The sequence below is a fragment of the Zootoca vivipara genome, chromosome 12 (genome assembly GCF_963506605.1).
Source record: "Zootoca vivipara chromosome 12, rZooViv1.1, whole genome shotgun sequence".
Lineage (NCBI taxonomy): Eukaryota > Metazoa > Chordata > Lepidosauria > Squamata > Lacertidae > Zootoca > Zootoca vivipara.
The window spans coordinates 19623911-19639759 of record NC_083287.1 but is presented as its reverse complement, the minus strand read 5'-3'; the positions used below and the strand labels follow the sequence as shown (position 1 = coordinate 19639759).

General features: G+C 42.3%; 1 protein-coding gene across 3 annotated transcripts in view; it reads left to right on the top strand.

Annotated features, from left to right (window-relative positions):
• Nucleotides 1–15849, top strand: part of KAT2B (lysine acetyltransferase 2B) — a 40616-nt gene that overhangs the window by 1261 nt on the left and 23506 nt on the right. For all 3 annotated transcript variants that reach the window (XM_060280669.1, XM_035129919.2, XM_060280670.1), the window contains exons 2-4: nt 11316–11442; nt 14470–14615; nt 15398–15487. In XM_060280669.1, coding sequence (XP_060136652.1) covers nt 11316–11442; nt 14470–14615; nt 15398–15487 — 363 coding nt within the window. The remainder of the gene's footprint in view (nt 1–11315; nt 11443–14469; nt 14616–15397; nt 15488–15849) is intronic.

Below are 15849 nucleotides of genomic sequence, written 5' to 3'. Positions count from 1 at the left end.
AGTTGCCGTCAGAAGGGGAGGCGCCGGAGCGGCCGGCTGGGCTACTTCTTCGGCCCGTTTGGAAAGCGGAGCGAATAGGAGGCCCTTAAAAAATGGAACGGCTGCACCGGTGAGTGCGTGTGTGGGGAGGGGTGTGTGGATGTGCGCGTGCACGCACGCGCAAACGGGTGTTTTTATTCCTCCCTCTCCCACTTAAGGCAGCCTGGCAACAGGTTGCTCGCTGGGGAAGCAGCGATTTGCTTAATTTTCTTCTTCCTGACCTGTAGCTATGTTTCGTTGCACGATCGCCTGATTCGGATTAGTTCATGCATGCATGCATGCCAGCGTAGCTGAAACGAAAAAAGAAGGATCATTTCCCATTAGCTCCTGCAAGCTCCGTTGTTAACTGTGATGATGTTTCTAGGCTGCGTTGTTGGGGAGCTTGGGGTTGGTAGTTATTGTGGGTTAACTGGCTCAGGGTGCAATGATGCACACAGTATTATGTTGTCATGCGTTGGATTACTCCAGTGCGCTCTGTGTGGGGCTGCCCTCCGGGTTGGCCTGGAGGCTGCAGCTGGTGCAGAATGTGGTTGCCGAGGTTGGAGACAAACTACTGCCAGCATGTGCCACCTTGCTTGAGGGATTTGCACCGGCCACCAATCTGCTACTGGGCCAAGTTCAAGGTTTTGGTATGCACATAAGTCCCTGTACAGCTTAGAACCAGGTTCTTTGAGAGACTGCCTTATTTCTTATACTCACAGTACTGTAGATTGCTTCGCCTTCAGTCTTTGGGACAGTTTCCTCCTGCAAGTTCCAAAGCTCTCAGAAGCGCACTCCCCAGTAACTTGGAGCAGGGTGTTTTGTGTGGTTGCCCTGTCCTGTGAATACGGTATGACAGGTGCGTATTATCTACACTTTCTAGAAAGAGTTGGACACGTTTTTGTTCCAACAGCCTTTCCCAGCTGGGTGAAGGGTTCTTTACCACAAGTGCCCGCTTCTTAGGGTTTTTAGTGTTTTCTATAATATATTTGTTTTAACTGTTAACAATTATCATAACCGTAAATCGTCTTGAAATGTTGGTTTAGAATGCAAATAATTATTCTAATTATAATAACACACACACACAAACAGTCCCTGAGCAGTGGGATATTTTAGGAGTGCCAGAGCTTATCTTGGGTTTGGTTTCTTTGACATGAAGATCACTGTGGCTTTCCCTCCACATACAAACAAGCTGAGCATAAGATAGAAGGACTCACAGCATTAACATTCCAACAGATCTTAATACTCCAGGGACCCTCTCCTCCTAGCTTTGGTCACAGCACAGAGAGCAAGTCAAGCCTCTATTTTCCCAGCTCCATACAAGTCTATCCCAGAGTAGAATTGTAGAGCTGGAAGTGACCCTGAGGATCATCTAATCCAACCCTCTGTAATGCAGGAATATGCAGCTGTCCCATATGGGGATCGAACCTGCAACCTTGGCGTTATCAGCACCATGCTCTAACCAACTGAGCTATCCATCATTGGCCTAGCATTCTCTAGGGGCTGGAGGCATCACTAACAAATTGTTTCTGTGGCAATACATTTGTACTTGACCAGGCTCCCATTGTACAGATATAAAACCACAGGCTTGGAGGGTGCCCGAAGGTATAATACAAACCAAACCCCTTCCCCAATCCATATTGTGGGACAGGTTGTGATTACTTAAGGGAAGGGGAGTACTTTGCACTTTGTGCATGGCTAGTGTTGCTCAGTTTTTTGCTTGAGCGCCATATGTCCCAGGCTTGGCATGAGAGACATCTTTCAGAACTGGGTGAAATTCAGCCTTCCCTGTACTTTGTCTGCCTTCAGTTTCTGTATGACTCATTTCTACTTGACAGCCTATTGGAAGGTCTTTCCAAAAAAGCCCCTTACTTGCCCTGCTCTGTTTTTAAGGAAGCACCATGGCAAGACTGAAGGTTGCAATGTGTGTACGTGTTTAAGTGGAGATGTTCTGCAGTTCTCTGCACAGGGAGGAAAAAGAACCAATTTGCAGGCAGTTGTAAGCGAACTCGGGGATTGAGACTGCATGTCAAAACGGTGAGATGTCAGTGCATTTTTTTTGGGGGGGGGGAGAAAGTGATATGGAGAGGGGGGAACCAGGGAGAACATTGTGTTTTCAGAAGAAAAGAATACTGTACTCAGGCCCAGCAGGTTATGCCAGCCGTTGCTTTTACTCTATTATTTGCTTGGTAAAATGGTGCCACAGCTGCTTGTCATGTAAACACAGGATTGAGCACAGAGACAAACTCCTTTAAGTGCCTGCTGCGTGTGTCTGTTTGAAGAGATAAACAATCCCCCTTTCTTTCTTTTTGTTTGCACAAGAAAGCCATTCCAGCACTCTGTATCCAGTTGTGTGCAGTGCCAGTGTACTTGGGGAGTGGAGTGGAGAAGGAGAAGCTTGGATTGGGCGCTTTGAGCTGTAACTCCTCCCAAGCTCCCCCCCTCTCCCTCTGCTTGGTCTTGGCAACAGAGCCTTTGTTTTGACAGGATGACAGCTGAAGGAGGTGGAGACTGTGGCTTGTTCCTTTTTGCAGCCTGTAGCTGAAGGGGAAACCCAGATTACCAATAATGTGAGAAGCTCAAAGCTCAGCCGCTGGAGAGCACAGGTGAAGGATTTTTCCCTGCTCTTCTCCTTTATTACAGCAAAAACGAGCTAGATGCAGTAACTTGAACCATGAATAATTTTGGGAATTATTTATTTCATTTTTATCATTTTCTCTCTCCAGGAAACTCATTGTGGGTGCATCTTCGTCCTTGCCCATTTTATCCTTAGAACAGCCTAACTAAAGTAGAGTGCCTGGCCCAATAGCACTCTGTGAGGGAGGGGGTGTTTCAGTTTCTTTGAAGTCTTAGTCCAGTATTCGAACCCACTTTATCACACTGGTTTGCAAACACTTAAGGCTATAGCTAAGGCTAGGTTTGTATACCTGATATTGCAATGTGTGAATGAAACAAGCATATTTGGAATACACAGTATATTCTCTAGCGAGATAAGATTGGCAGCATCTTCTTTTTGTTTGGGTGTAGCCTTCACCCCACCTCTCTGTTATCTGAAGATAAGATTATAAAGACCTTTTCTCAGCATTCCCAATAAAAAGTCCTTGCCATTGCCCAGTCCCCAGTGACAGCTCCTCTCCCCCTGCCAAGCTAAAAAAAAAAAGGTAAAGGACCCCTGGACGGTTAAGTCCACTCAAACATGACTATGGGGTTGCGGCGCTCATCCTGCTTTCGGGCCGAGGGAGCTGGCGTTTGTCCGTAGACAGCTTTCTGGGTCATGTAGCCAGCATGACTAAACCACTTCCAGTGAAACGAAACACTGTGATGGAAGCCAGAGCGCACAGAAATGCCATTTATGCCACAACGGCACCTTTTTATATACTTGCACTGGTGTGCTTTCAAACTGCTAGGTTGGCAGGAGCTGGGACAGAGCAACGGGAGCTCACCCTGTTGCGGGGATGCAAACTGCCGACCTTCTGATCGGCAAGCCCAAGAGGTTCAGTGGTTTAGACCACAGTGCCACCCATGAGGGAGGGATACATTCTGTCAGGATGTGAGGAAGGGTTTAATCTCCCCTCCCTGTGTCGTGAATTCTGGATTACAACGCCCCTCCTCATACACCTACTATTAATTTAAATACTAGTTGTACACCATGTATTTAAGGTATAGTTTGACCCTCAGAATTTGCTATGAAACATTTTAGTACTCTGAAGTTTCTAAAAATAAATGTTGTTCTTTGACTGGAATTGTTTTTAACACTGATAATGTGCGCAGGATGACCTGCTTGTTAAAATGGCCAAATCACCATAAGATTAGGTAGGACTGGATAGAAACTTCATTAGAGGTTGTTGCCTGATCCCTGTGCTCTGCACACAAAAGAAAAAAATGAAGAGTTAACCTCGTTATGTCCCTCCAACCAGCAATATTTAGAGTGGCGATAAGGGCAATGAGACATTTGTTGTTTAGTCGTTTAGTCGTGTCCGACTCTTTGTGACCCCATGGACCATAGCACGCCAGGCACCCCTGTCTTGCACTGCCTCCCGCAGTTTGGTCAAACTCATGTTGGTAGCTTCGAGAACACTGTCCAACCATCTCGTCCTCTGTCGTCCCCTTCTCCTAGTGCCCTCAATCTTTCCCAACATCAGGGTCTTTTCCAAGGATTCTTCTCTTCTCAAGAGGTGGCCAAAGTATTGGAGCCTCAGCTTCACGATTTGTCCTTCCAGTGAGCACTCAGGGCTGATTTCCTTAAGAGTGGATAGGTTTGAGCTTCTTGCAGTCCATGGGACTCTCAAGAGTCTCCTCCAGCACCTTAATTCAAAAGCATCAATTCTTCGGCGATCAGCCTTCTTTATGGTCCAGCTCTCAGCCAACATGGCTAGTAATGAGACATTAGGAGCTAGTAAAACTGGCAGAATAATGCCATTAAATCATGCATATACATAAATGTCAGCGTTTTGCACGTTGCTTGCATGGTGTAACTCTCTGTTCCAAGTAGTGTACAAGCTAAAATTTAACGTAGAGGAAACAACAGATGTGTGTGTGTAAATGGGGAACAGTTTTAGTTAGATTTAGACTTAGCTTACACAAGCTTAGTTACAATAGGGGATGAGAATTTAAATAATTTGGCTTAGATCCCCTACATTCCAATAGTGGAAATAATACTTCAAAAGATGCTAGTTCCTGCTGGAAATCTCTCTGCCTCCTGTCATTCCAATACCCTGAGTCATGCAGTAATAGTCTGTGGGTAATAGGAGTAATAATAATCATACTGCTAGAACAGGGACAAAAGTTTTCCATTGATAAATTAGTCCATGAGACAACCCTATGTTGTGAGGTTGAATAGGAAACTGTTTATTAAAAACATTTGTACACTTGCAACTCAACTCTAAACAAGTTTACTTAAAAGTAATTTATAGTGAATTGGCTGGGAATTTCACTCTAGTCACCAGTGCACTATGTAGCCAATGTGGTTCCCTCCAGATGTTGATGGACTTCAAACCCTATTAGCCTCAGCCAACATGGCTAGTGGTTAGGGATGATGGAAGTTATAGTCTACATACAACATCTGGATAGCACTGTGTTGGCTTTCTCTGAACAAAAGCCTTAAAAGTGCTGTAGTGTTGGGATCCTGAGATGTTCCTGTTCCTGTGAACTTTACATAATGGTGTTCACTCCTCTTAGATTAGAGTGGTTCAGTGTACAATGTCTCCAAATGCTCTTCAGTGTCAAAGGGTAAATTTCAAATCAGAAAATCCTTTTGAACTGTCCCTTTTTAGGCAAGCCGGAAAGTACTGTATATTCCTGCATATAAGACTACTTTTTAACCCAGGAAAATCTTCTCAAAAGTCGGGGGTTGTCTTGTACGCTGGGTTGTATTTCTTATATGGCGACTATATCCCAAAATCTATATTTTAACTGGAAAAGTTGGGGGGTCGTCTTATACGCCCAGTCGTCTTATACGCCGGAATATACGGTAAATGCCACTGTTTCTGTTTTTTTTAAAAAATAACTCTGGCATGCATTTGGAGGTTTCTGCATAATGTTTTAAGAGGATTGGAAATGAAAATAACCAGCAGGTTGAAAGTCATACTCGAGAGTAGATCCATTGGAATCAGTGGAGTAACTTAAGTCCATTAATTTGTGGGGGTGGTCTGCTTTTGAGAGTATAGCCCACTGGTTCTTTTTTAGACTGATTTCAAAAGTTCTCAGATCCGAAAGTGTATTTTCGTTTAAGCATTAAGCATAAACCATGCTGTAAATGAATGCACTTTGTCTTTTAGCCCTCTTTAGTGGGTTAGCTTTGTAGTTAGGGGCCAGCAGGGACAAAAACATTAGCCCCCACCCTGCCACTGTTCCCGTCAACCTTCAACTCGTGGGGGCCAGCTCTGAAGTGGGGGGGGGGTCTCCAATCCTTGTGGAGGCTCCCGACACATTTTAGAACCCTGAGTTTCATAGAATCATAGAATCATAGAGTTGGAAGAGACCACAAGGGCCATCCAGTCCAACCCCCTGCCAAGCAGGAAACACCATCAAAGCATTCTTGACATATGCCTGTCAAGCCTCTGCTTAAAGACCTCCAAGGAAGGAGACTCCACCACACTCCTTGGCAGCAAATTCCACTTTCTAGGGTTCTAAAATGTGTTTGGAGAGCTTCTTTGAGTATAAAAGGCATCACACTCTAGAAGATAATCTTCCCCAAATTAGAGCGCAACCAGAATGTCAGTGGGGGCAGACCTAGCAAACTCACCTCTGCTCCCCTCCCAAGCATTTACGTAGCCATAAATGTAATGGCAGAAAGGGGATCTATCTATCTAGCATCTAATCTAATCTAATCTATCTATCTAATCTATCTATCTACCTATCTATCTAATCTTATATGTTGCGTCTGATTTCCAAGTGTCTCTATTTGTCATGTTGCACGGTTTAACATGAGCCTGCTTCTCTCTCGTCCATGCATATCCACATCTCATCCCTCTTTATGCCGTTTGTTTGGCAGCAGTAATTAATATGAGGAATTAATCTTTGCAACTGCATAACTTGCTTACTTTTAACAAATTGGAAGCATCAGTTAGGGCTGAAGGGATCGGAAAATTACAGAGAAAACTGGGGCAGAAGGCAAATGGTTGGATGGGTGCAGATAAGGAAGCAGGCCCATTTGGTGATGCACAAACAGTCCTGGAGATACTGGGAATGTTCATTTATGGAAGTGTTTCTTGAAACAACAAAAATCCATTGTTTTTTCATGCCTGGATGGAGTATAGAGAGAGGTGTATGTAGAAACAAGCCTTCTGTCCAAAGGTAAAAAAAACCAAACACATTTGTTGCTCTAACCACATTTGTGTTTGGCCCGCAACACCACTGGCATGTGACTGAGATGGGGATAAAGCCCATGGTGTGATAAAAGGTCCCTCATCTGCATGTTAAATGATGCCCAGCCCCAAGCCTGTGATTCTGAATGGTAAAACTCTTGACGTGATTTCCAACAGTGCACTTGTAGTTTGACCTTTGGATTTGAACTGAGGACTCTGTGCACGTAGCTTATGCACTTTGGTACAGGAAGTCTCAGATGTGAAAGATAGTAATGGAATACTTGTGCTCTCTGTCTCATTATTTGTATGTCTATCTCAATGGAAACTAAAGATCCCCGTTGTCGTAAACACCTTCAGGGACTGTGATCGTGAGAGTTTTTTTTGGGCAAGCCTGAATTCACCACTTAAATCTCTCTTCGGTGCAGAAAGCACCTACTCATTCTGAAACTCTCTGGTTTTCAAGAGCAGCTTGTCAGGCAATAAATACAGTCCTTCTGTGCTTACGGAAGTGGATTCACAGCTCTCTGGATCACAGCCAAAACATTATTACATTAATCTTCCTAATTATTAGCACATCACTGTTTACTGTTTATTAGAAGAAAGGGCAGTAGATATAATTAGACATGTGGCGAATATATCGATTAATCACAGTGGTCTTTGAGAGTGGTGTGTATATATATAATCTGCAATCCATATATGGTGCTAGCACATATCATTAGAAAAATGTTCACCATAAACCAAATCCATACAGTAATTTATTTTCCAATGTGGGCGACTCATGAGAACCAAGACTCCTCATTGATTAGAGTTTCAGTTTAGGGAAAGTAGTAATGCAAAGTTACACAATGATGCAGTTAATTGGTAAATTATAGAAAGCAAATACGTGCTCAGTTAAGTACTTTGGCTTGACTGAGTTCGTGGGCTGAATGGTGAGGGCTGAACAACACGTTACACTCCACTTCCCAAACATAGCTGCCAAGTTATCCCTTTTTTACAGGGATTTTCCCTTATGCTGAATAGGCTTCCTCGCGAGAAAAGGGAAAACTTGGCAGCTATGTTCCCAAATGGCATTAACCTGTTGAGTTTCCCCCAAACATGTAGGATCACTTGCTGTCATAATTATGTCCTGCATTTTCCTGCCAACATGGGTCAGAAATTCACAATGTGGTGACCTCGGAGCATGAATCACCCTGCATATTCTGAGGGACCTCAACACATTTTCAGCAATAGTTCCTTGTCTGTGTAATCATCCCTTAGCATGACTTATCTTCCTTTGTTTAAGAGAGTGATGATCATTGGGCCAAGTGGAGTGAAGTATGTGGAATACTCTAAAGCAGTCAATTCAGTGCCCTACAGAGTTTGTTGTATCTTATTTTTATGCCATACTTACCAGTGGAAAGTACATAGAATCATAGAACGTTAGAGTTGGAAGGGACCCTGAGAATCATCTAGTCCAACCCCCTACAATGCAGGAATATACAGCTGTCCCATACAGGGATTGAACCTGCAACATTATCAGCACTGCACTCTAACTAATTGAGCTATCTCCTGCATGAGCTGAATCAACAGCAAAGTTCTCTGCACCTCTTGCTTCTAGCTTCTGCAACCTGAGGAGACACGCTGGCTCTCTTGAATCGGAGTCCAACAATCAGGAGGGCACCACGTTGTCTATCCCTGCTACTAAGCACCCACAGCCTTTATTTCTTAACCTCATATACATACTGTACAATTTGTACAATGTTTCATAACGTTGGCACTTCAGAGAAACTAAATATTTTTTAACTACTGTACTCTCCCCAGCTCCTTTCCATCACTCTCAAGTTCTCAAAAGAGGTAATTTCATACATTCTTGCCTAATGAAAAGCAGAGGAGTGACATTTTATTGAGTTGCACGAGAGAGGAAACATTGCAAAAGACTCAAAAGCCACTCAGCGGGGTGTAATTTGAACTCCTTAGGAATGCTGCACTCACTATTGAGGGCAAAATATTTTCACTGCTGGGGTCAAGAACAGAAGGCATATGGCCTCAGCAAGAATGCTGGATCTGAATGCCATTTGCTGCCTTTGAAAACCACTCAGAAACAAAACGCAGCGGCTTTTTTTATTAGCTGGTGGAAGCACCTGTGCTGAAAGAACCTTAGTGGCTTCCAGTTTGTTTCCTAGCACCATTCAAAGTGCTCCTTTTCATCTTTAAAGCCCTTAGTGGCCTCGATACAGGATGCCATCAGAAGCATACGAGCATCCCTGCTCCGAATCCCTTCCTTTTCGGAACACCGAGATTGGTTGTTTAACAAGAATTAGCTTGCTAGAAATAAAACTGAGAGCTGCAACAAATGCCTGCCAGGAAAACAAAACACATTTTTTCTCTGTTCCTGTAGGAGGGTTGGTATTCATTCCTGGCAGTTTAGCTCTTCCGACTACAATATTGGTACATCTGTTTGCATCTCTGATGCTAATTAGTGTGCAGTGCTACATTTTTGTGTAGGTACTCAGTCTTTATGGGTTTGGGGCTCTGGGATAATTATGGCACAGTTCTAAAATCAAGTGCTTATTTATATTTGGGAGAAAGAGTGTGTGTGTGTGTGTGTGTGTGTGTGTGTGTGTGCATGTGTGTGTGTGTGCGCGCGCACAATACAGAGGCTTTTAAATGTATTTTTCTTATAGCAGTGATTTACAGGTCCACAGTAGCAAGCTTACCCTTTACAAACCTGGGCAGCAACCCTTCCAATGTTTTTCTTAAAAACAGGCATACTTAGTAAAAACAAACAAACAAACAAATCCCCTCCACACACAAAAACAATCATGTTGACACAGAGTTCACACCAAGGGCAAATAAATAAGTGAACAAATTGTGATGTTCAACAGATTTGTCATGCAAATGAAATAAAAAAAAATAGTTGTTGAAAAGAAGTTGCTTTAGCACAACTTTCAGATATGTTCTGTTCTGAAACATGAAAGTGATCTTTCTGTTGGAACTCGTAAACTGGGAGGTAACAAAATCCAAACGTGGATCAGAGGGAAAGCCAGATCTTATTGAGACATGAATGATTGCAAGATAGTACTGTAGTTTTTGTGTGTGTCGTTTGTAATACAGTATATGTAGTATGTTCAAAAGCACGTTGCTAGCAAAAATAGCGTAGTCCAAGCTACTAAAATATTAATAGGAAATTTTGCAGTAATGTATATCTCAAAAACTATGGTGTTGGCGTGTTATGAAGTGTTTTATTAATTTAAAAAATACCGAATTCAGTAGCAATGCCAGGCTTTGTCTGCATGTTATGTTTGGGATAGCGAAAATGATGGCCTCCAGGAAAAACAAAAACAAATGAAATGTTTAATGCTAACATTTGTGGAAGTTTTCATTAAAATGTATGGGAATTTCCCAGTAGAAATCCACAGTATTTCTGGTATGTGTAATCATTCAAAGGTGAGAAAACATTGACCTATAACATCATGATTAGATGTAACGCTTGCCCAGAACTGCGTTGTAGTTTTTGGTTCATTAATGGCTAGGAGAATGATCCTTTGATGATGTTGCCTACTTTTTTTCAGCCAGTACTTCTTCCGCATCTAATGTATAATTTGCATATAGAATATACTGTATGTAATCTTTATATAATGACTTAGATCCAGAGTTACTCTTTTGTGAAGGGGCTACGATCGAGCAGAGGCTTCCATTCACGATAGATGGCAGGGAAGTGAGTTTTATTACTTACTTTCCATCAGGCTCCTCCAGCCCTTCATAGCAGATGTTTGTGGAATGCTGGTGAATATCATCATCTTTCCCCCTTAATGTGAGCAGGAGCATAGAGTAATATTCTGTCTTTATATCCATAGAAGAGGGCTACTAGCAATGACGGCTATGCTTTTATCTCCATTGTCAGAGCCAGTAAAATTCCAGTTGCTTGGAATCACAAGTGGGTTGAGCACTGTTGTGCTCAGGCAGGGGTAGGCAACCTAAGGCCCGTGGCTGGATGCGGCCCAATCGCCTTCTCAATCCTGCCCACGGATGGTCCGGGAATCGGCGTGTTTTTACATGAGTAGAATGTGTGCTTTTATTTAAAATGCATCTCTGGGTTATTTGTGGGGCATAGGAATTCGTGTCCCCCCCCTCCCACAATATAGTCCAGCCCACCACATGGTCTGAGGGACAGTGGACCAGCCCACGGCTGAAAAAGGTTGCTGACCCCTAGCTCAGGCCTTGCTTTTCAGGCTTCCCATAGGAATGTGGTTGGCCACTGAAAACACGGATGCTGGATTTCATTTCTGGCTTGATCCAGAAGGGTTTTTCTTAAGTTCTTATTCTGTGTTTGTGTATAAACACAAGCGCATCTTACAGAAGTCAAGAAAATAGCTTTGTTGTGGCAATGTAAAAGCTCTCATTTCCTAGCATTACTAGTAATATGGGGAATGTTTATACATACATTCTCTAAATTCGTACGATCACTCTCTGTCTCCCTATCCCCCCCATCCCACTTTCTTAATATTACAGGCTGAGGAATCTTGTAAATGTAATGGCTGGAAAAACCCTAACCCACCTCCAACTCCACCCAGAGCAGAACTACAGCAGGCGGTTGTGAGTCTTAACGAACCATGTCGTAGCTGTAATCATGCACTAGGTAGGTTTTGTAGCATTTTCTTCTGGAATTTCTGTTTGTTTGTTTATTATTTATACGCCACTTTCCCCACAGTAAGCTGTGCCCAAAAGCAGCTTACAGCAAACCCATTTTCAACATTAAAATGGAGAAACATAAAAAACACACAAATATTATTCAGAATTGTTATTACCGTAGCTGATCTTATTAGCCAGGAAGTCAAATTACATATACTGTATAGGTGGTTTTTTTTTTTTAAAAAAATTCTTCTTCAAATGTAATGCCCTCCGTGGCTACTTGTTTTGCTATATCTATCAACCTAGATTTGGGTAAGGATTCAGGATTTCAGTACATGAAATAGCTTTCCCAGATCAGACTCTTGGAACAGTGTTTTCCTGTCACGTCACAGAAAAGTGAACAAAATACATTTAAATGACTCATCTTGAGTCATTTAAATGTATTTTGTTCACTTTTCTGTTTAGCTGCAAAAACAAAATAAATCTGAAGATTATGCATATACCTATGCGGATCAACTACCGGTAAGTATGGAAAACAAGAAGTAGCAAAGAAGTAGGATTCAAAGATCATGTCATGTCATTCTGCTGTTGTTTGTTAGCAGTTTCTTCAGCAGATCTAGGGAGGCAATACCAAAAACTGATAGCCAGAGCTCCACAAGAATGCTGCAAAATGTACAAGTTTGCTAAAATTCAATATTGCTGTACCCGAAACATATATTAAATTTAAATACAGCTTTCTATGACTAGTATGCTAATGATTGCTGAATATCTATGTAGTAAGGTATTCTCTAATATTCTCTTTATTTGTGAGGATTGGAGGTAAGTTTAAATACCGTAGAATGGAAAACAGAATGGCTTTCTCAAAACAGTATAGGGCCACTGAATACATTTGGTTAGATCTGCAGGGACAATAAGACCTTGAGTCTGAACAGGCTCAGAAATGTCGGACTCCTTTCTCTCTCCTTTGGAGAGAATAGATAATCTATTGAGAATAGGAGCTGATAACAGAAGTGTCTTCACAGTTCAGACCCTGCTGTCATTAAAATGACAGTGTAACTAATTTCCCAATTAGCCTCCTGCTGTTAGATGGTTACAACTGCCATTTATTAAGCTGCTAAGACATTGAAGCATTTGCTTTTCTTCCGTTCTCAGGGATACGCTTCTTGTAGCCTAGGAAAGAATTTTGCTCCATGTTTTTACTCTATAGCACCTGTGCGTTCTTATGGTAGCCTGATGACATTTAGGAGAACTAATTTGTTCCAACAAAGTTACACCAGAGATCTTGCAAATAATCTTTTTCAAATCCCTGAGACCTAAATGCACCATAGAATGAAATAAGTGTGACATCTCAGATTGACAATATTATTCCAGAGAGCTTTAGGGACTCCTCAGATATCTAAACTGTAACAGGATCACTTTCCTACTAGCAGACATACAGAAATCTCTCACATATGAATATGTTAGGAACATTCTCATAGCAAAGATATGTCATACAGTAGAGCTGGGCAATATATGGTTTTCAGCATTGTGATATATCACCAGCTAAACAGTGCAATATACTGATATATCACAATGTCTGAAATAAGGATGGAGCTCTGTAGAGGCATTGGCTGGCTTCACAGTTTCCCCCGATTGTGATTCTCTGCCTCCTGCAAGAGGCAGGAGCTGAGCCAGCAGAGTTAACAGGGGCTGCAGGAATCAACGGAAGCTTTGGCTTGCGTCACAGTTTCCCCCACATTGTGATTTTTGCGTAGCATACACACACGCACATATCATGGTTTATGATATATTGCCACATCAAAAATTATGAAACCAATATCACAACATGGACTTCAAACTGGTTTTGGATGATATATCAATATATCGCCCGGCCCTATCAACACAGTAGATAATCAATGTGTTCTCAGCTATGGAGAATCTAAATGGCACACTGTAAAAGGACAGGAGAGATAACATTTTCTGAAACAGGATGTAAAGGTAGAAGAAAAGAGGACTTATTCGTGCCCTACTCTATAGTTTACTACACATAATGGTTAATAATCAGCAGCGGACAGTGGGGTGGGATGGGAGTGCTCACCTGCCCTGTGGTTGGTCATGTTGCTGTGGCTTACTGGGAGGTAGAGCAGTAGGATGGCAGGGAGGTCAGCGCAGTGCAAACACCCTACAGGAGCCACAAATGGGCTTCACCACTGTGTTCGCTCCGCACTGGCCTCACTGCTACCTTGGCCCCCTCTCTCTCGGTAAGACGCAGCAACACATCCGACTGGAGGTCAGATGAGTGTCGCCACCTCAACATGTCATCAGCCACTGCTAATAATACAGTTTTTGCAGCAGCACAAATGGTGTATGCTCAGAATTGGAGGGAAGATACAATACCAGCGAAGGAAGAATGGCAGACGAAGCTAATAGAATATATAGAAAGGGCATGATGGACAGATAAGAGTAAGAGATCAGGATAAAAAACCCATTCAAGGAAGATTGGATATGTTTTATAGATTATTTGGAGAAATATTGCAAGCACATTAAAAAGTTAACAGTAATAGAATAAATTCAGCAGTTAAAAATACTGAGATATAAAATGGGGAGAAATTAGAATATGTGGCGGAAAAGAATGTAATCAAATGCACCATGGAAGTGGGGGGGGAGGGGAGTCAATATTCATTGTGTGGTTTTTATATTTGAAATTTTGTTATTGTTTCAAGTGTTAAATAAAAATTGAAAATAATAATAACACAGCTTTTGCCGCATTAAATACTGATTTTAGGTCAACACAGCAGGGTGTAAATCTGACAGTAACTGTTTGGATGTGGAAAATACTTGATGTGTTAGTGTCTTTCAGTTTCTTACTGGTAAGACCTTAAGCAAATTTGATAGCATCTCTAGCGGGTTGAAAAGAAGATTCTCCATGAGCTTGCTTTGGTTTATGTATGTCGGTTGCCCATTCCAGAGACAAGCCAAGTTAACAAAGAACAGATAAATGCTTCCATTTGCTCAGGTCTGTCCCTTTAAGCTTTGGATTTACTTGTTTGTTTAGCTGCCCACGTTTCCCATTTGGAGAATGTATCCGAAGACGAAATGAACAGGCTCTTGGGGATTGTGCTGGATGTCGAGTATCTCTTTGCGTGTGTTCATAAGGAAGAAGATGCAGATACCAAGCAAGTCTACTTTTACTTGTTCAAGGCAAGTTCCCAGTTTTATTGTTTCCCGGAATACATTCAGTGCTGCTGCTGCTGCTGCCTTGCGTAAAACATACATAGAGATTGATGCAAAGACTGAGCAATGTTACCATCAATTAGTGTGACAGTAATTCTGGGCTTGACTCATGCAAGGCATAGTGCCTTTCCTCTATATACGATAGAGTCTGTAGGTAATTGTTGTAGTTGCAAACCATAGTTTCTATCCAGTGAAGACATCCCTTTGGTGCACAGATCTCTTCCCCTCCCTTTCCTCTTACCACATCCCCCCCCCCCCGTGCATTGACCCCAGCAGATCTCCTCCAAAGGTCTCAGGGAACCTGCAGAACAGATTTGGGGCATGTGGGGAGGAGAGGGAGGGGAAAGTTGCACAAGCAGAAGTTCTTTCACAAACAGGATGGTGATATTCAGGACAATCCAAAGTATGGTGCTGAGTCGTAGTGAATACAAATAATCTGGGACTGCCAGATTAGTCAAGCCCCAAACCAAAAGTCTCATTTGGATGCATTTTGGCTTGCCTGCTGCTGAAAGTGACCATGAGGTGATTGATAATTTAAATATTTATCACTTTTAGACCCTTAAATAGCAGCAGTTGCCAGGACATTGTCCTGTTCGCCCCTGCATAGTTCCTTCCTTATTTCAGATATTGTGATATATTGATACGATGTTTAGCTGGTGATATATCACAATATTGAAAACCAGTTATCACCCTGCCCAAGTTAGTAACCTTCTTAATTAATTTGTTTTTTTAAAATCTCCTTTCAACAGCTTTTGAGGAAGTGTATATTACAGATGGGAAAACCTGTTGTAGAAGGATCTTTGGAGAGCCCCCCATTTGAGAAACCTAGTATTGAACAGGTAAAGTACATCTATACAGTGGCATCTCCTATCAGTATATGTAGAGTCTTGCTGATTTGGGGCTAAGAATGATGACTAAAGACTTTTTAGGAATACGGTATTAGGTGGTGTTACAGATCAAGTACCCAGTGAGAAACTAGCTATGCCATGCTAGTTGACTGAAGTTCGCTTGGCTGGTGCAGATTCGATTTATGTGCAAAAATGGGGCTTCCCTGTTATTGGGAACACACACTCAGCTGTGGTTTCCATGCTTAGCAATGGGAGCACATATGCTCCTCTGGACTGCAGTTAGGAAAGACCCCCTGCCCCCATCACATTTCTGCAATTTCATTTGGACAGTTGCCCATCCTATCTTTAAAGCT